Source organism: Carcharodon carcharias, chromosome 1, assembly GCF_017639515.1.
Source record: "Carcharodon carcharias isolate sCarCar2 chromosome 1, sCarCar2.pri, whole genome shotgun sequence".
NCBI lineage: Eukaryota > Metazoa > Chordata > Chondrichthyes > Lamniformes > Lamnidae > Carcharodon > Carcharodon carcharias.
The window spans coordinates 42631981-42655216 of record NC_054467.1 but is presented as its reverse complement, the minus strand read 5'-3'; the positions used below and the strand labels follow the sequence as shown (position 1 = coordinate 42655216).

Here is a 23236-nt window from a genome sequence, read left to right as displayed (position 1 = left end):
ACGGTTTTGTCTCAATCCCGCCGCATTAATTATGCATTTTCGGGAAACACACTATTTAAGCGGTGGGCAGACTCTCATTCGCCGCTTCATTCCGCTGGGAGCCATATTTTAAAATGCAGCCACGCGCACACCTCTTAGCGCTTCCAGCCCTGGACTGCTGCAAAGAAGACATGGCCCCGAAAGGCAAGAAGACTGCAGCCCCCACTTTAATGACGTGTCCCTCGAGCACCTTTTCGATGCTGTGGCGGCCCATTGTGATATCCTCTACACCTGCTCTGGCCGCAGGATGGGCAGCAACATCAGCAATCCAGCATGAGAGGTGGTCACAGTGGTGGTCAGCGCCAACCCCTACAAGAGAGGACAGCCACCCAGTGCTGAAAAAGGATGAATGATCTCCTGTGTTATCCAGGATAAGTCACTCTTCTCATCACTCAACTCACACGTTCACAAACCCATCGCACATCCACAGGGGTCTCACTCACTGCCGGTTCAAGGGATGTCACCGTTCACATTCACTCTCGCATACACACCTTCATTGTCTTCACCCTGTCCTTGGGAACACTCGCCACCCATGTTTGCCAACCATACTTATCATCTGGCCTGGTAGGCGTCTTGCTTACACTTTTTCCATCTCTATTCATGCAGGACAAGCTGAAACACAAGAAGGAGAGGTCGCAGACTGGTGGAGGAATGCCTGAAATCAAGGTCCTCACAGACTTTTAAAATAGAGCCATTCAGCTGGTCGGTGAGGATCTGGACCATTCTTGTGCTGACAATGAGGTCGATGGTGCTCTACCAAGTGAGGATCCAGCAGTGCAACATCCTTCAGACAACCGTGATGTGTAATGTTGCACAGGCCACTGCTGTGCACTAATTCTCTCCTTGCTTTCTCAGGCACATCTGGGAAACAGCTGACAGAGTCCATGACCCAGGGCCTCCAATCAAGCCATGAGGGAACCTCTGAAGAGAAATTTTAAGGCACCCTCATTGAAGACCCATCACAGCACTTATCCACAGCCTCCACCAGTGCAGAGACACACACCTCGGTGGCACCTAGCTTTAGAGTACCCTTGGATCGCAATCTGGTGAGGACATCGCACTGTCTGATCCACAGCGGGCGGCAGGGACTTCCCAGGTCTCCAGCACTCGGAGGACTGCTGGAGGCCAGAAATATGCTGAGCCCAAACCAGATGACAAACCTCTGAACGTGGTAATACCTCAGTTGCTGGAGCTGCAAAGGCAAGCTCTGGAACATCAGGAAGGGATGTCCACTGCACTCCTCAGACTGCAAGGCAGGATGGAAGAGTCCATCTGCCTCCAGGCTGAGGTGATAGTGCTGGCATGCCAATGCGCTGAGGTCAACACTGGTAGGATGGCGGCAGCGGCCATGTAGACTTGGTCCAGGACATTGGTCCTGCACTGCCGCGTGGGCTGAAAACGATCGCTGGCGCCATCGTTGACCTCCAACCGTGTGTACATGAGAGGGGTGCGGGGCAGTTCATCCTCATTCCAGCTACACCTTCTCCTAAAGGGGTCAGCCAGGAGCCCTTGGGCACCCATAGGGAAGAGGGTGGGACATGCATACCCCCGGGCCATCCACCCAGGGGATTCCGGGAGTGGCTGGCCCATCCAAATTCCCTCTGCCTGTGCCCCCCCCCCAGCAGCTCCAGCTCCACAAGCCGAGGAGGGTGCCACTGCCACACAGAAGGACTGCAAAAGCAGGCCGGGGCCCTCCAGAGGACACCCACCAAGGTCATCACAGTAGCCTGCCTCCACCTCCACCGTGCCTTTCTGGGGAGCATCAAGACATAGCGGCAGGATTAAGAAGATGTAACTCTTTCAAGTACAAACACGTTTCCATCTGTTTTTATTCAGATGAAGTTACATTGTTTCATAGTTTGCCATTGTGAGATTTGAACTCTTGATCTTGGGGTTACAAGCCCAGTACCATAACCACTTGGCTATTTAGGCAGTTGTACAGCCTGAGCACAGGTGTTAATTACTTGTACATAATGTTCACCATTGTAAATAAACTCCCAAGAATGTCTCCCTGCCTATGGCTTCTTGAGCAGTGTTCGTGTCACTCAGATGTGAAACCTTGGTTCCTGCACAAGATAAAGGCAGGTGTCTCAGTCCAGGGCCCCTTCCCTCTGCTTTGTGCAGCTTTCAGACCAAAGTGATGGCCCAGCCTCACCCTCCTTGGACACATTACTGATGCCTGCACCTCGATAGTACTTGTTATTGCTGCCAGAATGTTCTGGGTAGGCGTCTCAGAGTTCCCTCATTCTCTGTGTCCTCTCAGCATCTTTAGGGTGGGGCTGGTCCCCATCTCGTCAGCATCTGTGATCAGTGACGCTGTGCTCCTGAAGGGGTCAAGTACCAAAGGCTGACAAAGGATCAGGTGCAATTAAAGTTTCAAGGCTGCATCTCCATGATATGACCCTGATCACAGAGCGCAAGCAAGCCCTCAGCCAGCCAGGAGTCAGACATTCACAGAGGCTATGTGAAGATCAATGGAGTATCCTCACTGCTTGTCGTCATCATCCACCTAGAATCGAGCAACAATTAGGGCCTCTGCCACGTCTCCATGACAGGAGCCTTATCACAGAGGGTATGTACGCTGCCATAAGTCAGACTGGAGTCAAGCATTCACACATGCAATGTGTGGATCTATGGTGTCTCCTCATTGCATGTCGTCATCATCCTCCAGAAATCTAGCAGCTTTGAAGGCCTCCAAAGGTGCCTGCCTCATCTTGCCAGTGTGATGGCCTCATTGTCGTCATCATCACCTTCGAGGACCTCTTCACACTCATCCTCTTGACGTCCTCCTCACCAGAGGAGACCTGCAGCTCTTCCATCTCCATCTCAGCCATCTTTTCTCCCCATTGCAGCGCCAGGTTGTAAAGGGCCCAGCAGACGATGATGATGCATTACCCCCTCTGTGGACTATATTGCAGGGCTCCACCAGACCGGTCTAGGCACTGGTGCCTCATTTTCAGCATCCCAGTGGTTTGCTCCACCAAGGTGCGAGTTACAGCATTATTATACCATCACTGCTGCAGTCTGAGGCCACCACACGGATGTCATCAGCCATGTCCTCTGCAAGTCACCCTTGTCCCCGAGGAGCTGGCCCCGCTGCCTCAGTGGATCCTGGAAGACATCAGGGATCTGTGACCGACTGAGAATGTAGGAGTCATGGACAATCCCTGGAAACTAAGCTCAGACCTTCAGGATGCGTTTGTGGTGTTCGCACACCAGCTGCACATTCGGCAAATGGAAGCCCTTGCGGTTGACATAATTGACCACTTGTTGCGACAGAGAGCTGAGCACCATGTGAGTGTAGTTGATGGCACACTGCACCTGTGGGAAGCTTGAACTCTGGGCAACTCCAATCCCTCTTGCATCCTGGCTTTCCTGGTCCCTGGCGAAATGCATAAATTTGTGTGCCTCTGTGAAGATGGTGTCCGTGACCTCATGGGCGTGCTTGTGACATCCCACAGAGGTCACCTGTAGAGCCCTGAAAGGAACCACTGGTATAAATATTGAGTGCTGCTGTCATTTTCATGGCCACTGCCAGTGGATGCCCTCCATGTCCCTGTGGTGCCAAATTCCACAGCACTTGGAAGATATAACCGACCAGTTCCCTAGACATGCGCAGCCTTCAGCGACACTGGTTCTCGGTCATCTGCAGGAATGAAAGGCGAAGCCTAAAGACCCTGAGTCTAGCTAGATGCTGACCAACAACGGTTTGTTGTGGCTCTTCAGTGGCATGTGTGGGAGCCCCAGCCGCCCCTTCTTCCTGAGGGTGCTCCTCCTCCTCCTGCTATGCAGCCAGGTGCCTCTGTCGCTCTCTTCTTTGTATGCCACTAGGTGTATAGCTAGTTCACCAGGCTCCATGCTCCTGATGATGTACTCCTGCAGAATGAAAGAAAGAGACATATGGGTTAGCTTTTGGTGTTCAAGGAGCCTCTCTCGATTAGGTCTGAAAGCCCCTTAATGCTTCCTGGAGAGTGCTGGCCACCACTTGGATTGCCAGAGATCAGTGCATTGCATGGCTGCCCAAAACCTCACCCTCCTCTGCTCCACTCCACCTGACTGGCAACAGATTTGCCCACTTGTCTGCATGCTGTGCTTTCAGCTCAGGCGCAGCATCCTCCTAACCCACACTGCAAGGCTGCACTATTAGCTTGAACCATGGGGAAGACTGGCCCAAACTGGAAAGATGACTTTGCAAGGGGCTGTGAGCGCCTCCACCAGTGACTGCTGCATGGCTAGCTTTCACAAAGAGGTTGTGCGCAGTTGTCTGACTGTTCTGCAGTCCACTAAGAGGCTCATTAGTTTGCAGTCTGTGCCTAAGGGTTGAAAAACTTCTGGAGCAGTTGGTGGCACTTTCATGTCTCTGCATTGCTTGAGTGGGGTTAGAAGCTAGAAGCCCGACTCCAGGTATGTTAATGTGGCTGTGTCTGAACTGTCTCAGCTGTGAAGGAATGGTCACTTCATACAAGGTTTCCCTGATGTGTGGCTGCTTCCCTCCCCCCTGCCCTGCACATGCTTGTGCACTAACATCAACCACAAGGCAGCCCTTCCCCCACCCCCAACTGGTCTCAACCTTGAAGTCCATCAAGCGACCCTCATGAGCACTGCCCAATGTTACTGTGCGCTCATCTCCAAGTTCCCCTCAAAGTGCAGCCTGCCAAATGCACTCCTTTTATATGCTGTTGTGAAACACATTGGTGTGCAATCACGTCAACATGATCAGACAATCCAGCATGGCGGGATGATTCGGGCGGGCTGGGCTTATAATGATATGCAGATGTATTACAGTGAGGTTCCTGACGTCCAACAGCAGGAAATGCGGCCCGCCATTGACGTGCAGAGCAGACAATTGCAAACTGTTTTCACAACTTTGCGAAACTGATTTTTTGGTCTTCTTGCCATACTGTCCGCTCACGCTGCCGAACACACTCAACGCCGGCGGGCACGGTAAATTCCACCCAGTGTCTCACTCTGTCGGCCCATCTGACAACTGCAGACTGGAGGCATTCTCACTGGCTTCCTGGAGTAGCCCTGTCTTGTCCTTGATGCAAGCACAATCCTAGTCCTCTCCGGTTATTTGGGCGGCCTCCTCCCCTAAGGTTGTGAAGTTGCTCTCTGTAAGCCACTAGGTATATAGCTAGTTCACCAGGCTCCATGCTCCTGATGTTGTACTCCTGCAGGATGAAAGAAAGAGATGCATGGGTTAGCTTTTGGTGTTCAAAGAGCCTCTCTCGATTAGGTCTGAAAGCCCCTTATTGCATCCTGGAGAGTGCTGGTCACCACTTGGATGGCCAGAGATCAGTGCATTGCATGGCTGTCCAAAACCCCACCCTCTTCTGCCCCACTCCACCTGACTGGCAACAGATTTGCCCACTTGTCTGCATGCTGTGCTTTCAGCTCAGGCGCAGCATCCTCCTAACCCACACTGCAAGGCTGCACTATTAGCTTGAACCATGGGGAAGACTGGCCCAAACTGGAAAGATGACTTTGCAAGGGGCTGTGAGCGCCTCCACCAGTGACTGCTGCATGGCTAGCTTTCACAAAGAGGTTGTGCGCAGTTGTCTGACTGTTCTGCAGTCCACTAAGAGGCTCATTAGTTTGCAGTCTGTGCCTAAGGGTTGAAAAACTTCTGGAGCAGTTGGTGGCACTTTCATGTCTCTGCATTGCTTGAGTGGGGTTAGAAGCTAGAAGCCCGACTCCAGGTATGTTAATGTGGCTGTGTCTGAACTGTCTCAGCTGTGAAGGAATGGTCACTTCATACAAGATTTCCCTGATGTGTGGCTGCTTCCCTCCCCCCTGCCCTGCACATGCTTGTGCACTAACATCAACCACAAGGCAGCCCTTCCCCCACCCCCAACTGGTCTCAACCTTGAAGTCCATCAAGCGACCCTCATGAGCACTGCCCAATGTTACTGTGCGCTCACCTCCAAGTTCCCCTCAAAGTGCAGCCTGCCAAATGCACTCCTTTTATATGCTGTTGTGAAACACATTGGTGTGCAATCACGTCAACATGTTCAGACGATCCAGCATGGCGGGATGATTCGGGCGGGCTGGGCTTATAATGATATGCAGATGTATTACAGTGAGGTTCCTGACGTCCAACAGCAGGAAATGCGGCCCGCCATTGACGTGCAGAGCAGACAATTGCAAACTGTTTTCACAACTTTGCGAAACTGATTTTTTGGTCTTCTTGCCATACTGTCCGCTCACGCTGCCGAACACACTCAACGCCGGCGGGCACGGTAAATTCCACCCAGTGTCTCACTCTGTCGGCCCATCTGACAACTGCAGACTGGAGGCATCCTCACTGGCTTCCTGGAGTAGCCCTGTCTTGTCCTTGATGCAAGCACAATCCTAGTCCTCTCCGGTTATTTGGGCGGCCTCCTCCCCTAAAGTTGTGAAGTTGCTCTCTGTAAGCCACTAGGTATATAGCTAGTTCACCAGGCTCCATGCTCCTGATGTTGTACTCCTGCAGGATGAAAGAAAGAGATGCATGGGTTAGCTTTTGATGTTCAAAGAGCCTCTCTCGATTAGGTCTGAAAGCCCCTTATTGCATCCTGGAGAGTGCTGGTCACCACTTGGATGGCCAGAAATCAGTGCATTGCATGGCTGTCCAAAACCCCACCCTCTTCTGCCCCACTCCACCTGACTGGCAGCAGCTTTGCCCACTGGACTGCATGCTGTGCTTTCAGCTCAGGTGCAGGCATCGTCCTAACCCACACTGCAAGGCTGCATTGTTAGCTTGAACAAGGCTCCCCTGATGTCCGGCAGACCACCACCAGCCTAGGCCCGCTCCCTCCCATTGTGTTCATTCTTGACGTGCAGACAGACAGAAGGATTGAGTGTCACCTCAATGGGTGCATGAGCCTTTTAAGAGCATGCTTGCCTAGGCAAGCTCCTCCCCAGTAAGGGATTAACAAGCAAGATGTGCTGCAACTGATAGAACATTGACAGCACGAAGTGGTTGACACACATTCAGTGCACGTCCCATTTGCTGCTGAGTCCGGCAACCCAAACCTCCTGTTTGACATCCCTCACGTAATTACACTGCCTGATGCCCTTATGAGTTCACTTTGCAATGAGTAGACTGTGCCACTTACCCTGGCAGAGTTCATCCGTTTATGGTAGTGCAGGCTGGCTTTCTTATGGGCCCCACGGGTGCTAACCTCCACTGTGACTTCCGCCCAGGCCATTTGGTAAGATGGGAGGGCCTCCAGCTGCCATCTCAACAGGCTCCTGCCTTGCCTGGACGACCTGGAGGAAAACCTGGAGGGGGGGGCATCGCTGAACCATGGGGCTACAATGTTATCTGCTCTGAGGCATCCTGATGCTTACAGAATCTGAAATTATTGGCCTGCAGTGAGTGAATGGCTGTCCGGGTGCCCTAAAAATATGGCACCAGGACCTTCAACGCCATGAGGTAAGGGGATGGAATGGTGACTTGCTGCCCAACCCTGCTGCAAGGTTTGCCATGCTCCTCATGCGTACAAATGTAATGAGCTGAACAGCGTGAGATTGCAGGGTCCAGCTGTCTTGCCCCCAAGTGGAAATCACTCTCATTTCCTCTCCTGTCACCCAATTTATACTCCTGAACAGAAGATCCCGCCCATAGATTATGTTTGGTACTTATATTTATGTAACATCTGTGGAAACTTAGGACTGAATCTTAACTCCAAAAAAGGGGTGGATTGGTATTGTGTCAGAGTGTGAAATGCTGAAAATCTGAAACAGCAACCCAAAGTATCCTAGAATCACTCACTTCTGGTTTTAATGGTTGGTTAGGCAACCTGTTTGTTCACAGGGACAGGTTGGTCATTTCACTCTGGGCTTGCTTGAATTTTTGTGTTGGTGTCATTATTTTGGATCTTCATACTTCATTTTACTCATTTAATTAAATGTATACCCACAATTAGACCTTATGTACTGCAAATACAAAAGATCACCTGATCATTTGTGGTACAATTTTTTAAAAGTTATATTATTGTGCCATTAACTTTCAAAAGACATTTGGGTACCTACTTAAAGAAGAAAAATTAGGAAGGCTATGTTTGGAAAATGTGCAAGGGAGTGGATTAATTGGATAGCTCTTTAAAAGGGTGACATAGGCATGATGAGTCAATTGACCTCCTATATTGTAAGATTCAATGATCTGTGATCCTATTTGTATGTAAGGGTTGATTTATTTTCTAAAAGAACAGGGAAGGCTCCAATGCAAAAGGTAATCTTGCACATTCCTTCAATAGAGATTAGTTATTCGACTTTGTGAAGAGTTAATTTATTTGAAGTTTATAAATGATCTAGTTTTTTAACATTCGAATTTTAAAAAACTTTTAACAGTTTCAGGACCTGTGACTCCAGATTCCATTGAAAGCCAGCAGCTTTCTCCTGAATCAACACGCAAGGCTTACTGGCGTACCTGGGAGCAATCAGCACAGTCTTCTAATTACTCACATCTAGCGCAGACAGCAAATGTCTTCAATGATCACACAGCATCTAGCAGTACATCGCCAGCTGGTCTGATTCACAGTGTGAAATCCCCTTCAGCTGTCCGATCTAGAACTATTTCAGATTCATCTGCTCCAAGGAGAGGTACAGACACTGAGAAGGATTATTGATAGCAAGAGAAGTAGTGATGTTAAATGCATCCGTATTGCTATGTGCCCATATATTATACAATTGCATTGCAAAACTGGTTTACTAGTATAAATGACAAATGTGCCACATATATTAGCAAACCAAACATGCAAGCAAAATTATTCTATTGCATTGATTGTAAATTATGCTGCTTTGAGCGGTATGCAGGAAGTGATAGTATTTTGCTTTACCTGCAACACAGTAATCTGGAAGGTAAGGATATAAATAATAAACATGATTAAAATTCCTGTGTACAGTGCATCTTGTATTAAATCGTCAGATAGCATATTGCATTTGTCTGCCACAGTGCCTATCTTGTGTGCTTGTTTACATATCCTAGTGGTCCTATGAAGTGCCTGGTCAGTGGCTACAGCTTGGGATGTTGGAAGGTTGCTGAGCTTCTGTTGAGGACTTATCAGGGCAGTCTTCCACTTTGGATGGTAGACTACTGCATTTTGATGTTGACCAGAGCAGTCTAGCCAAATGCCTATATGGCATGAACGAGGGAACTGTGGGAATGGGTATTGGGGAAGAAAACAAACATGCAGTCAACCTGAGCGAGAACAGCAGATGCCTCTCCCACAGAGACAAGGTCATGCATGTCCTGGCTTCACCCCTCAACACTCTCGCTCCTCTGCAAAGAATAGATTGTCTAAGTCGCATTGCTGTAAAAGTCCCTGTCAACTGTAGCCCCTGAAACCAAGATGACAGCTATTTGGCTTCCCTGGGAGCAGTGAAAGTTGTCAGGAGAGGCTCCATGACAGGTAGGCATCTCTGCTTCATTGATGGAGCTGACAAATCAGACCATACCGGACCTCTGCAAAGCCAGAGTACAAGTTGGTGATTGTCTCTTCCACGCTCTATGGCATCATGTGCAAATTCATTGGCACCAATCTTACTGGCGTCCTTCCAGCCATGTCACAGACACCCATCGGTGCTGCCAGTCTATGCTGTTTTATCGCCTGGACCCCAGTGCTGCTGCCCTTCAAAGTCCACAGTTACAAAGCACAGATACAAAATGAGCATGAGTGGTAAAAACAAAAGCAGGAATTGCACTAGTAGCCCACTGCATAAAACTGGACTCACTTTAAATTTGTAGTAATCTACAATAGAGCAAACATTTTGATTATAATTTTAATACATTTGTTTCCCTATTCCGCTCAAAGGAATCCACTGAACATACTGCATATATTCATTATCCTTTTTCCTTCTGGTTGATAATTATGCAAATATTCTACTGTTGTTGATAGATTCCATTACCAAACTCACTGCATCATCATTTAGCAAGAATGGAAAGACAGCAAACCAACAAACAGCGCCCTGGGAAACACTAGTTGTCTTTGCAATCAATCTGAAGCAGCTAAATGTTCAAATGAATATGAGTAATGTCATGGGGAATACCACGTAAGTAGCAGAGTTTTGCATCAGGACTACAATTCTTCTGTTTTTTTCTAGAGCATGTCTAATATAAATGTACAGTACTTTTTATTCTAGAACAATCAATATGCGAGAATGAGTTACATACTGTGTGTGGATGGAACAGTAAGAAACAGTATTTGCATTTTAATATTTGCACGTTTACTGTCTTTAAGCTTTTCTTACTGTTTATAAGCTATGTTTTAAATTTTAGTTTACCCAGTGGTCACAGCTTCATACTGGTTTCTTGGGTTTTTATTTTCTGGCATGACCTTAGTATATTGTACTATCAAAAGATGATCACTACAGGATGTTGGAGTCCTTTGCGATACATTATTGCTGGCTTATTATGAGTAAGATCACAAAGTAGGTTCAGACAAAGAAGACCCTTCAGTCCATTTAATCTAATTCACGTAATAATGATGCAGTTTTATTGCATCCAGTATACTGGCCTCAGATGCATTTTCTGGCAACCTGTTCCACATCCATCTTGTAAATACTTTCCTACATCATCCCTAAACATGACTTTCACTGCTTAAGTATGTACCTCTTGTCTTGCTCTAGCATAACTTGCCACCACCTGCTTTAGGATCCTCCTTAAAACTCACCTCCTTGGTTTTGTCTTTAGCCACTTTTCCTCATGTATATCCTCCTTTGACTCAGTGTATTTTTTGTCTGGCTGTACCTCTGAATTGCCGTGCGACATTATTTTTGCATTAAAGGGCTTATATGAATGCAAGTGATTGTGATTTCGGATTCTCTTTATCCTATTAAATATCTTATATACATATATAAGATGCCATCTGAAGCATCTTTTTTTTGTAGAATGAGTCATTCTTCAAAACTTTTTTATTGACCAGGATGAGTCTTGTTAATGTACTCTGCACTGTCTCTAGGGCCTGGACAGGCCCTCATACAAATTTCACATCTGCTGTAGATACCTTAGAGGTTCAGATGTGTTGATTGCTCCCAGAAACTGTTTGAACATCTTGGTTATATGGGAGTTCACTCACACCTTGCTTTGATGCTGGCTTCATGGAAAGCACTGCAGGAAAAGGCTCCTGCATTTCCCCTACAGTGTAAATGTTTATAGGCAACCTCTAGGATGAAAGAATGATTTGCAAATTCCCAATCTTCTTGGATAGCAACAGCAATGTCTGACCTTAATACACACATTCCAAAAATTCCTGCTGCTTATGGCTTTTTAAACCTGTCCAAATCCACTTTGCTTTAAAATCCAGCACTTAAAAGTTAGTTTTTATTCTTCAATCCATTTGTGTAAACTCGCCAAAAAAAATCCCAAAACATAACCAGAACCATATTCAGTACACCACGTTTGGCCTAACGAGACGCTGCACAGCTTGAGCATAACCACTAAGAATTTGAACCGACTTAACCTAGCATCTTATTTGTTTTATTACTCCTCGTGGTGTGACTATATTGGAAATAAGATCTATATGATGTTACAGTACAATTATTTTCAATAAAAGAAAACGGGATAAAACTGGCATTGCCACTGGAGTCAAAACTCTTAGATTTACTAGCAGTAGTTTTCAGTTAGTGTTGTACATTTCAACACAGTTTATTTTACCAATTTTTTTTAAAATGTGTTGTACTTTGGTATTAAACCTATACTCAACTATTTCAGTGCAGCAAAATTGCATAAATAAATACTTCTTTCTTAGTACAGCATACATACTTCCTAAGATTTACCATTAAAATTACTTATTCTGTTTTAGGTGGACAACTAGTGGATTAAAAAGCCAGGGGCGATTATCTGTGGGTAGCAACAGAGACCGAGAAATATCAATGTCCGTTGGTCTAGGAAGATCTCAACTAGATTCCAAGGGAGGAGTCGTCGGTGGCACTATAGATGTAAACACTTTGGAGATGGTTTGTAAGTTTCACAACATAAATAACTTGCAATAGCTTGGAGAAATCCATTAACATTTTTACTCTTTCTCGTGCCTACTTTTAAATGGGCAAAATTAGTGAGCCAAAATTTGCTGTAGCAGGGCATCAAGTGGCATATACTGTTGGTTAGTTAGATGTGCCCCTGCACCCTTCAGGTCAAGATATTGTTGCCCATCTTGAAAGTACAAGTTGACAGTATACAGCAAGAGAAACAGGGCATCTTGGACTTGAAGGGCAAGCAACAAGGGTATATCCTTCAGCAGTGAGATTTAAGGATTGGGAAATAACCACAAAGGACCGTGAATTCAGTGTCAGATTAGGCACAGAAAAATAAAAGGAGGGAAAGATCACTTGGATTGGAAGCAAAAAAGGCACAGAAAGGAAAAGTAAGAATAAAGGTTAAGGCCGGGATTTTCCTCGCCTGCTTGCATTGGGCGTGTTTGGTGGTGTGAGTGGACAATGTAAAACGATTGGTTTCACGACGGTGTGAAACCAGTTTGTGATCGTCTGCTCAGCCTGCCAATGGCAGGCCACATTTCCCACCATCGGACATCAGGAACCTCATTGTAATACATCTACATATCATTATTAGGCCAGCCTGCCGGAATTGTTCCCCCTAGCCCCAGCCGGATCGGCCGCCTACCTTGGCGGGAAAACATGCTGAAGTGTTTCACGACAGCACAAAAGCAATATGCACCTGTCAGACTGCACCTTATTCAGGACTTCAAGGTTTGTTTGCCTACCTTGCTTCGATCAGCACTCGTAGTCAGCGCAAGGCTTCACAGACACCATCGCATCACTTTTAGGGGGTCTCTACCTACCAGATCAGCCAAATGTGGGTGGTTTTTCAAAGACTGCAGGTCCAGGGCTTGCCTGAAGAGGGGGTTGAAGTGGCCTCGGGCAAGGGAAAAGGATGCAGGATGGAGGGCTGTACTGGGGAAGGAGGGTAACCCAGGGTGTTTGTGGGGGCACATGATGACCTGTGCAAACGGCCTCAAGATGGTGAGGGCTAAGGAGGCTATCTCCAGAGGAGATGAGGCAAGATGGACGTGTGAGGGTATGTGTATGAGAATGGGTTGTGATGTCCCTTGAGCTGGCAGTGAGGGAGATGCCAGTGAATGTGTGATGGGCTTGAGTGTGAGTTTAGAGTGATGAGATGGTTGCCATACCCTGGCTGCATGGATGAGATCATTCATCCTCTACCTGCATTGGATGGCCAACCTCTTCCGTGTAGTATTGGCACTGATCACCACCTCCTAAGCCTGGTTGGTCACGCTGCTGCCCATCCACCGGCCAGAGCGGGATAGAGGACATCATGGCGGGCCTCCATGGCATCTAAAAGACGTTCCAATGATGCGTCACTAAACCTGGGAACTGCAGTCTTTTTGCCTTTCATGGGCATCTTCCCTGCAGTAGTCCTGGGCTAGAAGCACTGAGATGTGTGTGCGCATCTGGACTTTAAATATGGCACCCAGTGTGATGAAACAACGAGGTGACGGCGTGGCGGGCGAATGAGAGCCCACCTGTCATCGAAACACCATGTTTCCTGGGAATGCATAACTAATACAGCGGGTTTGGGACAATATGGCGTGAAAAGCCATTATGTAGGCCAGTGGATAAAGCGTTGTTTTACCCACCCACTACAACACTTAGTGCAAACCTGGGATGATTCCGCCCTAAATTTATAATTTGACTTCTTTTAAATCTGCTTGAAAAATTCAAAAACCTGAAGGAATGCTACTCAACAATTGTAATTGTCATTTTTCATTGGAAAAGAGGTTAATTACCATGTCACTGAAAGAACATATTAGATATGACTTGTCCTAAATAACTGGTGGGTTTAGTACATATCTATGGCACAAATACAAAAATTTCATGACATTCAACAGCTATCACTGATGAGGAAGACAGCGAAATGCCATTTTCACAAAGCTTATAGTGGAGCAGCACAACTCGAACAACAGCTTTTGGATATATGCATAAACTGCACATCTTCCCCTTGCCTGAAATAGCTGCACAATTTATGCAAAATATCAGCAACTGGCATTAGTCTCACTGTCATTTTGACAGCAAACTCTGGCCCATTTAACTTTTTTGTTCTCTTTCGCTGTCCCCCCAATCCCCAAATAGTGTTAACATTTTATTTCTCTAATAAACCGTTTACTACTGGCCACATAAAGTGCTGGGAATCAAACTGTTGATGTGGGATTATTATGTTGATTAAAGATGTGTCATTGATCATTGTCACCTGGTCTTAATTTTCCTTTTTAAAATCCTGTGCAGCTGCATATGTTATGTGAATAGATCAATAATAACATTTTCTATTTGTTTTATCATAACAGTTACATCTGATGAAATTGGGTTTTTTTTTAGTACTTTTTTTAGTACTTATTTAGTACTTAAAAGTGAAAAAGTAGTTTCCTTATGGTACAGTGTATACCGAAATGTTACACCACAAAATGCCACAATAGACACAATAAATTGAATTTATTGTTTAATGCAGCCTGCATGAAACACAGCAGCTGGACCTACTTAAATTGTTGGCATCAGTATTATTTCACAAGTAGAACAAAGGGCTTGGCCTAAATAGCCAAGTGGTTAATGTACTGGATTTGTAACCCCAAGATCAAGAGTTCAAATCTCACAATGGCAAACTATGAAACAATGTAACTTCATCTGAATAGGAACAGATGGAAAAGTGTTTGTACTCGAAAGAGTTACAAGCTACAAGTAGAACAAAGTAGTATGATTTGTGTTGAGTTCTTAACACCCCTCTGCTTTTGTTTACACAGCAGTGTTATTAGACTTAGGGACCGAAGATCAGCCACAAACCTTGGTCTGTTCTTTTGAACTACTTACATTTTTACACATAGGTCAGAATTTTCCGTTTGATGTGCGGGGGGTGGGACCTGCACTCCGACGCTTAAAATGACGAGCGGTGACATCGGGTGAGTGTCCCAATGTCACCGTGCGCCATTGCAATATTTTGTGGGCGGGCACACGACGATCTCCATTGCATGCCTGCCATTAATTAACCGGCCACTTAAGGCCCTTGAGGCTCCAATTGACAGGGATTTTGCGGTGCCCGTGCGATATTCGGCTTGTCGCACAGGCACAACGGGCAGGCGGATGGCAGAAATTTGTATGAACCTCATCCACGAGTGGGAGAAGAGGGTTCAGTGGGGCTGCGATTCTACAAATTTAAAAGTTATTGTACAAAAGTTATTGAAAATTGCCTGTGTGAGCTGGAAAACTTCAAAACGCATTCCAGCTGCTTGGACTGGACTCATAACCTTCAGGTCAGCACTTTGCAGTGAGGATTTGTTTTGGAGCCTGTAGGTTTCAGGAAGCCTCCCTGAGCCTGGGGATGGGAGGTGATCTCTCCACTGGAGGCACCTCCTTTGAGGAAGAAGGGAGGACTAGAAGGGGGAGGAGGCCAGGAGTGCATATTCAGCCTCCAGGGGAGCCACATTTGGAAGGACAGGCACAGACACAAGGGGTGCAGGGCCAAGAGGTGGTCCAAGGTGTAAGGGGCCACAGAAGACGCCATTATCCTGTTGCTAGGGTATACAGGTGGCGAAGCAGCTACCTCAATATGTCTGAGGTGCAATGCCGAAGGAGGCTCTGTCTGTCAAGGGAGACAGTCAACACTATCTGTCAGATGATTGGGCCAGAAATCTTAGCTGACTGTGTGATTGGACACCCCATGTCTGTAGCTCTAAAGGTCACAGCTGCCCTCAACTTTTATGCCTCCAGCTCTTTCCAGGGTTCAGTGGGTGATCTTTGCAGTGTGTCCCAATCAGCTGTCCGCACTTGTGTCAAGCAGGTCACAAACGCTCTGTTCAGGCATGCATTGACCTTCATCCACTACTGCTGGGACAAGGCCAGCCAGACATAGCGAGCCAGAGGCAATTGCTGGCTTCCCCTGCGTCTAGGGTGCAATAGACTGTACACATGTGGCCATCAAAGCACCAGCAGGTGAGCCCGGTGCTTTCATCAACAGGAAGGGCTTCCACTCCATGAACGTGCAAATAGTGTGTGATCCCAAGCTGCAGATTCTGCAAGCCGCTGCAAGGTACGCAGGCAGTTCCCACAACGCCTACATCCTCAGCCACTCGCAGGTTCCGGGGCTCTTCAGTGCTCCAGCCCCACTGGATGGATGGCTGCTGGGTGACAAGGGCTATCCCCTCAGAAGGTGGTTCATGACGCCTCTCCGCCATCCAAGAACAGAAGATGAGCAGCGGTACAATAGAAGTCACGCCTCCACAGGGGTGGTGGAGAGAGCCATCAGTCTTCTCAAAATGGACCGTTCCAGGGGCGCACTCCAGTACCCCCAGATCAACTGTTACTGATAGTGGTTGCATGCTGCGCTCTCCACAATCTTGCACTGCAAAGGGGGGATGCTGTGGACGAAAAAGATGTAGACAGAATGGCTGTGCCTGAACACGATGAGTCCAGCAGTGAGTCTGAGGATGAGCACGCACAGGGAAATGATGAAGGGGCAGACACTGACCCGGGCATGCTCCAGGGAGGCAAGGACACCCAGGACACTCTAATCCAAGGAACCTTCAGCTAGCACAGCACATATGGACTTCCAACACAAGCCTGGGCTGCAGGCTCCATACTGGAGGCATTAGTGCCAAACCTGTCAGGATAGGAGCATTGACGATGGGCCCAGTCAATAAATGTCAATGACACAAAATCACTCCTAACATCTCAGGGATCCATCCACCTGCCCAAGAAAAGAGGCACCCCCAGCCATGTTAAACAATCTTAATTTAATGCTTTCACAAAAGTCTGTTAACATAACACAAATAAAGTGGTGTTGCACTGCAAACACAATCAGAAGGAACTCATAGGGGGAGCCAGAAAAAAACCACCAGGGATGAACCCGAGGTGAGCCTAAGGTGCCTTAACTTTACGTTAGCGGGTACTATGTCTTTGTGGTGCCCCCTCGCTGGCACTGCCATCTGAAATCTGCTGTCTTGTTGGCCTCAATGACTTAGGCAGATGTCCTCTGGCCCGTGGAGCCTGTGCTTGCCCTGCCTGCTATGAGGGATTGCAAGTCCGAGTGCGACCCCAGGAACCCCTGATCCTGTCCCTGGAGCTGCCTCTCCATGAGAGTCGCCACTCTCTTCATAGAGGAAGCTTGGCGCTCATCCATGAGGCTCAAAGCATTGGCTACAGTCTGCGTAGAGTCCTCCACCACTGACACCAAACCAAGCACAGCCTCATGTATCTCCACCAGATGGTCGTGCACACCCGGCTGCATCTCATAGATGGCTGTATCGCGGATGACTCCAGAGGCTCATCATCAGCCACGAACTGAGCATATGCCTGGGCCCCAGCAGTCCTCCGACTGCTTGCGCCATGGGCATTCTCTGTCTCTGCCAGCTCCTCCAGAGTCTAAGTGCCCTCACAGTTGTGCCCCGGGACACAAGCCGAGGATCTGATGCCCACCGGGCTACCAGTATTTGCACTGGCAGAGATGGTGTGACACTTATGATGTTGGAACTTCATGGTCCTCAGGTATCAGAGGGGTCCCCTGCCCCTCTGGGTCTGGCCCTGTGCTGCTGATGCTGAAAGGAAGAGTAAGGAAATTCGACCAGTTAGCATGCGGAAAATGTCAATGTACATGCCTATCCCCCGGATCATCATGCGCTCATCTTTCCACACGCAATGGGCAAGCCATGTTGGTGAAGTCACTCACTATTCAGCACTGCCATGGCTGTTGGGTGACTACTGGTGACGTGAGTGTTGGCCACACATACCTGCCCGTGGAACCCCAGCCTCTCCGGCTCCGGTAGACCTGAGTGCATGGCACCTCTCCAGGTCGAGGGCCTCCTGCTCGAAGCGGCTAAGCAGCAACACCTGGGCGGGCCCACCATCAATCCTCACCCGCTCAACAGCGTTGTGAGAATTCTTCTCCTGGCAATGAGAAAAGAGCATTGATAAGTGATACTTGTACAGTGATTCTCCTCATGGCCGGCCTACCCTAAGCCCAGTTGGCCATTGCAGGGGTCCAATGCATCCTTACCCCGTTGCTGCCAAACACCCACACAAATATGCCAGGTGTGTCCTTCCCCCACCCCCTTGCCTTGGCCACATGCTGCCTTCATCACACTTGGGGGCACACAGTTTAACCTGTCGTGGTGCCAGATGGAAAATTCTGCCTGTAGTTAAAATTGAAACTGAAATCATAACTTTTATTTATTGTTTCATGGGATGTGGGCTTTGCAGACAAGGCCAGCATTTGTTGCCCATCCCTAATTGCCTTTGAACTGATCAGCTTGCTGGGCAATTTCAGAGGTCAGTTAAGAGTCAACCATATTGTTATTGGTCTGGAGTCACATGTTGGCCAAACCAAGTAAGGATGGCAAATTTCTATCCTTAACGGACATTAGTTTAATGATGATAGTTTTATGAACTCCATTACTAAGGTTAGTTTCCAGTTCCAGAATTATCAATTGAATTTAAATTCCACCAGCTGCAGTGATGGAATTTAAACCTATGTCTCCAGAGCATTAGCCTGGGCCTCTGGCTTCCTATTCCAATGTCATTACCACTATGTCACCTCCCCCCCCCGCCGTGTGATCACAACAACTTATGCTTATTTGGTATCTTTCAAGCAATAACTGCTCAAAGGCACAATATAAGACTGTTGAAAAGCATAAAGCAAAAAATAAGGGAAAAATTATGGGAGAATGTTTTGAATGATCTTTGTGGTATTTCCCTGCAAATAGTTTTAGTCATTATAACTAGAATTATGTTAATTGTTCGGTTTTAATTTGATCTAGCAATAATATGCTGTTTTGCTTTACTATACAACATTGAGAAAGGAAATGTAAGGAGGCAGCAAAATTTTTAAAAATTTTGTTTTCTAATGCATTTATGACCTTTTACATGTCAAAAGAAATTTTCAATATTTCAAGTACTTATACTTAAAAATTGATGGAAAATAACTTCACTTACTGTTTGAAGCTCACATATCAGAACACCCAAACCAACAACCCAGCCACAAAATCCAGATCACATTGGGTTCCACTGATGCACGAGTTGATTATATGGGATCAAGTATCCTGATGGGAATTTTCAGCAATGCAGATCTGCAACTACAAGATGAATGGAAAGTCAATCTTCATAATACAGTAGACTTGAGCATGACTGAAAAAAGGTACATGACCTTGTTAATTATGGGTATAATTATATGTGCCATGATTATGCATGGGAATCTTTTAGCCAACTATAATTTTGCTTACGATTGCAAATGATTTGAGCTGTGCTATTGTTCCATTTCGTAAAAAGGAAGTTCCTGTAGTAAAATACTTACTGATGTCTAATGCCACATACTCATAGATTTTGGGGGTATGGATATTTAACTGTTAACTACGTTCTTATCAGTTTAGTCATCTGGAATGTTTGGAGCATTTGAGTTTGTGTCTCTGAGTTTCCTATAAATTCTTAAACGCGCTCTGGCATGTTTTCATGGTATGAACTTGCGTTCAAAATCTTAGGCCTTATTCCACCTTGAGGAGCTCAACATTGCCTTTTGGACTGAGGCTCAAAGTCTGGAAAGATGGTAAATGAGAAATGACTTTGAGTTGGGAATGGGTTCAATTGGCATTGAGGAAGTTTTTTTTACGTTATTATATAATGTAGCAGTCCTATGCATGCATAAAAGCTACTTACAAACTGAAAGTTAAATTCTGGAATTAACATACACAACATTTTAAGTATTTATTAATTTTAATTTTATTTATTCTCAACCCTTCCAGTGAAGTTTTTGTTCATGGAGATCTACAATGGGACATTTTCCAGGTCATGATCTCGCGATCAACCACACCAGACCTCATTAAAATTGGAATGAAATTGCAGGAATTTTTCACTCAGCAGTTTGATACCAGCAAACGAGCCCTTTCTACCTGGGGACCTGTCCAGTACCTACCCCCAAAAACACCAGTAATAAATGTGGAGAGGAGCTCCAGTGAACATTGTGAGAATTACCAACCTAACTTTCTTGAAAGAAATATATAAACTTAAAAATATGAAAAAAAATTTAGGCTGTATCTGTACTTTGTTTTCTTTCTTGTTGGCAGTACTAGATGCAGCACATCATCGCCATTGGCCAGAAGTGTTAAAAGTGATTGCTGGATGCCAGATCTCCCTATTCCAAATGCCTTTGCCTGAAGATGCAGTACAGCTGGGTGGATCCATGAGCTTGCATGGAAATCATATGACTCTGGCATGCTTTCATGGACCAAACTTCCGTTCAAAATCTTGGGCGTTATTCCACCTGGAGGAGCCCAACATTGCTTTCTGGACTGAGGCTCAGAAAATCTGGGAAGATGGTAAATGAGAAACAGCTTTGGGTTGAGGATGGGCTCATTTTGCAATAAGGAAGTATTTTTATATGATTGTTATATAATGTCCCAGTCCTATACATGCATCTTAGCCTGCAATTATATTTGCATTTTCATATTAAAGCAAATAGGATTTAGATAGTTATTGTCTGTATAGAGTGGTGCTTGAGTGCACAATGTATGAAGCCAGGTGTTTGATGACTGAGAGAGTTCGGTAAAGAGGGGAACTATAAATTAATTAAGAAAAATAAATTTTATTAACACATTAAAGTTAGCAGGTCTAGTGATGTGTCATGGTTGCAGCTTGTGGGAGCTCCAGAATGCCACTGCAATCCATAGCCAACATATCTGTAGTAAGTGTCTGTGGCTTGAGGAGTTTCAGCAGACATTGTGACGGGTCAGGGAGGGGGAAAGTTACCTGGACACTTTGTTCCAGAAGGCAGCCACACCCGTTAGATTAGCATCATCTGACTTATTTGGTCAGAGACAGGAGGGTGTAACTGAGAGTCAGGCAGGTAAGGGGATCGAGAAGGTGGAAGTGGAGGAGCCTCAGACCTTGCAATTCAGCAACAAGTTTGAAGTTCTTGCAAAGCTTATGGACAAGAGCAAGGGCTGTTGTATGAATGAGCAGACTGACCATGGCACCGTGGTACAGCCATTCAAGTAGGGGGAGTTGAAAGGAATGTAGTGGTGGTAGGAACCAGTATAGTCAGGAGGATAGACACTGTTCTCTGCAGCCAAGAGTGAGAATGCAGAAGGCCGTGTTGCCTACCCGGTGCCAGGGTTTCAGATATCTGCTCAGGGCTGGAGAGAAACTTGCAGTCGGAGGGGGAGGATCCAGTTGTCATGATCCATGTAGGTACCAATTATGTAGGTAAGTCTAGGAAAGAGGTTCTGCATAGGGAGTATGAGGAGGTAGGCACTAATTTAAAAGGCACAACCTCAAAGTTAGTAATCTCTGGAGCCATGTGCAAATTGGCATAGGGTAAATATGATTAGAGAGATGAATGTGTGGCTCAAAGACTGGTGCGGAAGAAGTAGGTTCCGGTTCATGGGCCACTGGCATCAATACTAGGGAAAGTGGGGACTGTACCATTGGGACGGACTTCACCTGAACCGTGCTGGGACCAGTGTTCTAGTGAGTCGCATAACTAGGGAAGTAGAAAGGGCTTTAAACTAAATAGTGGAGGGAAGGATCATGCAGGGGAAGCTTGAGTAAATTAAAGGGAACTAACAAGGCAATGGATCAAGGTAATAATCAGAGTACGGCAGGAAGGAATAGTAATTGCAAATTTAAGAGTGTGCCAGCAGATAGGGCTAGAGTTTACAAAAACAGTGAAAAAACGGAATTAAGGACTCTGTATCTGAATGCCTGCAGTATTCACAATAAAACAGATAAAACATGAACCGGAACCTACTTCTTCCGCACCAGTCTTTGAGCCACACATTCATCTCTCTAATCATATTTACCCTATGCCAATTTGCACATGGCTCCAGAGATTATGCTGGGGAGAAACTTGCCAGCTCAAATAGAAATTTATATGTATGACCTGATAGCCATTAAAGAGACGTGGCTACCAGGAAACCAAAGGTGGGACCTGGATATCAAAGGGTTTGTGACATTCAGAAAGGGCATAGCTCTGTTAATTTAAAGAGGGCATCCGCACAGGAGTGAGAGAGGACCTTAGTTCACTAGATCAAGACATAGAATCAGTTTGGGGGGAACTAAGAAACAGCAAGGGGTAGGAGGAAACACTGGTGGGAGTTGTTCATCGGCCACCAAACAGCAGTAGTAATTTAAGTCATTGTGTAAATCAGGAATTTAGACGTGCATGTAACAAGGGTAATCATGAGGGATTTCATACTACATATAGACTGGATAAACCTAATTAATACTAATGTTGTGGAGGACAAATTCTTGGAATGTATGCAAGATGGTTTTCTAGACCAGTACATGGTGGAACCAACTAAGGAATGGGCTATTTTAGATCTAGTATTGTGCAATGAGAAAGGGCTCATTAATAATCTTGTTGTAAAGGAGCCTTTAGGAAAGGGTGACCATAATATGATAGAATTTTACATGAAGTGAAGTAGTTCAATCAGAAACCAGGGTCTTAAATCAAAACAAAGGAAACTATGAAGTAATGAGGGGCAAATTGGCTTTAGTGGATTGGGCAACTCCGTTAAAAGGTATGATAGTAGACAGGCAATGGCTAACATAGGCCAGGATTTTTCAATCGGCGTGCGGGGGCAGGCCCAACACGCCGGCACGTAAAATAACGCTGTCTTGTGATGTTTCGTTCGGCAGTCGGGTACCCACTAATAATTTAAAGGCCTATTAAGTCCATTAAGGAATTAATTGATTTCAGATTTACGCTGCCCATCCAACCTTACGGTTGGCGGGCAGGCAAAAAGGCCAAGCGGCCTTTAAGTTTTTTAGGAAACCTCATCCGTGAGCAGGATGAGATTTCCTAAAGCATTTACAAATTAAATTTTAAAAATTTCTGAAAAATAAAAACATGTCCCCTCTCATATGACACAGCCACATGAGGGGACATGTTTCATTAATTTTTTATTCCATGTATTTATTTATTTAAAAACGCTTCAATCTCCCTGAGTCAGCTCCGTGTGCATGCGTGAAAGAGCGCTGGACCCGACTCTCTCTCCTCTCCCCGCCTGCATAAGTAGCACTCAGCGCTACTGCTCGCAATACACACTGGGCACACCTTAAATGGCCTGCCTGCGTAAAATGGCAGTGCGGAGCCGATTGCGGGCAGCGGTTGGCTCCACAAACGCCTCCATCCGCTCATGCCAAGCCTGCCCAATGCAGGAAAAGTTCAGGCCATAGTTTCGAACAAAATTACATTCTTTTAATG

The 23236-nt window shown here is 46.2% G+C and overlaps 1 protein-coding gene across 7 annotated transcripts in view; it reads left to right on the top strand.

The window, feature by feature from the left end:
- Positions 1-23236, top strand: part of kiaa1109 (KIAA1109 ortholog) — a 527093-nt gene that overhangs the window by 483723 nt on the left and 20134 nt on the right. For 6 of the 7 annotated variants that reach the window (XM_041196895.1, XM_041196846.1, XM_041196853.1 and 3 more), the window contains 6 exons: positions 8374-8625; positions 9921-10074; positions 11826-11983; positions 18982-19174; positions 19776-19993; positions 20097-20348. In XM_041196895.1, coding sequence (XP_041052829.1) covers positions 8374-8625; positions 9921-10074; positions 11826-11983; positions 18982-19174; positions 19776-19993; positions 20097-20348 — 1227 coding nt within the window. The remainder of the gene's footprint in view (positions 1-8373; positions 8626-9920; positions 10075-11825; positions 11984-18981; positions 19175-19775; positions 19994-20096; positions 20349-23236) is intronic. The other variant, XM_041196881.1, reaches the window with a different exon arrangement.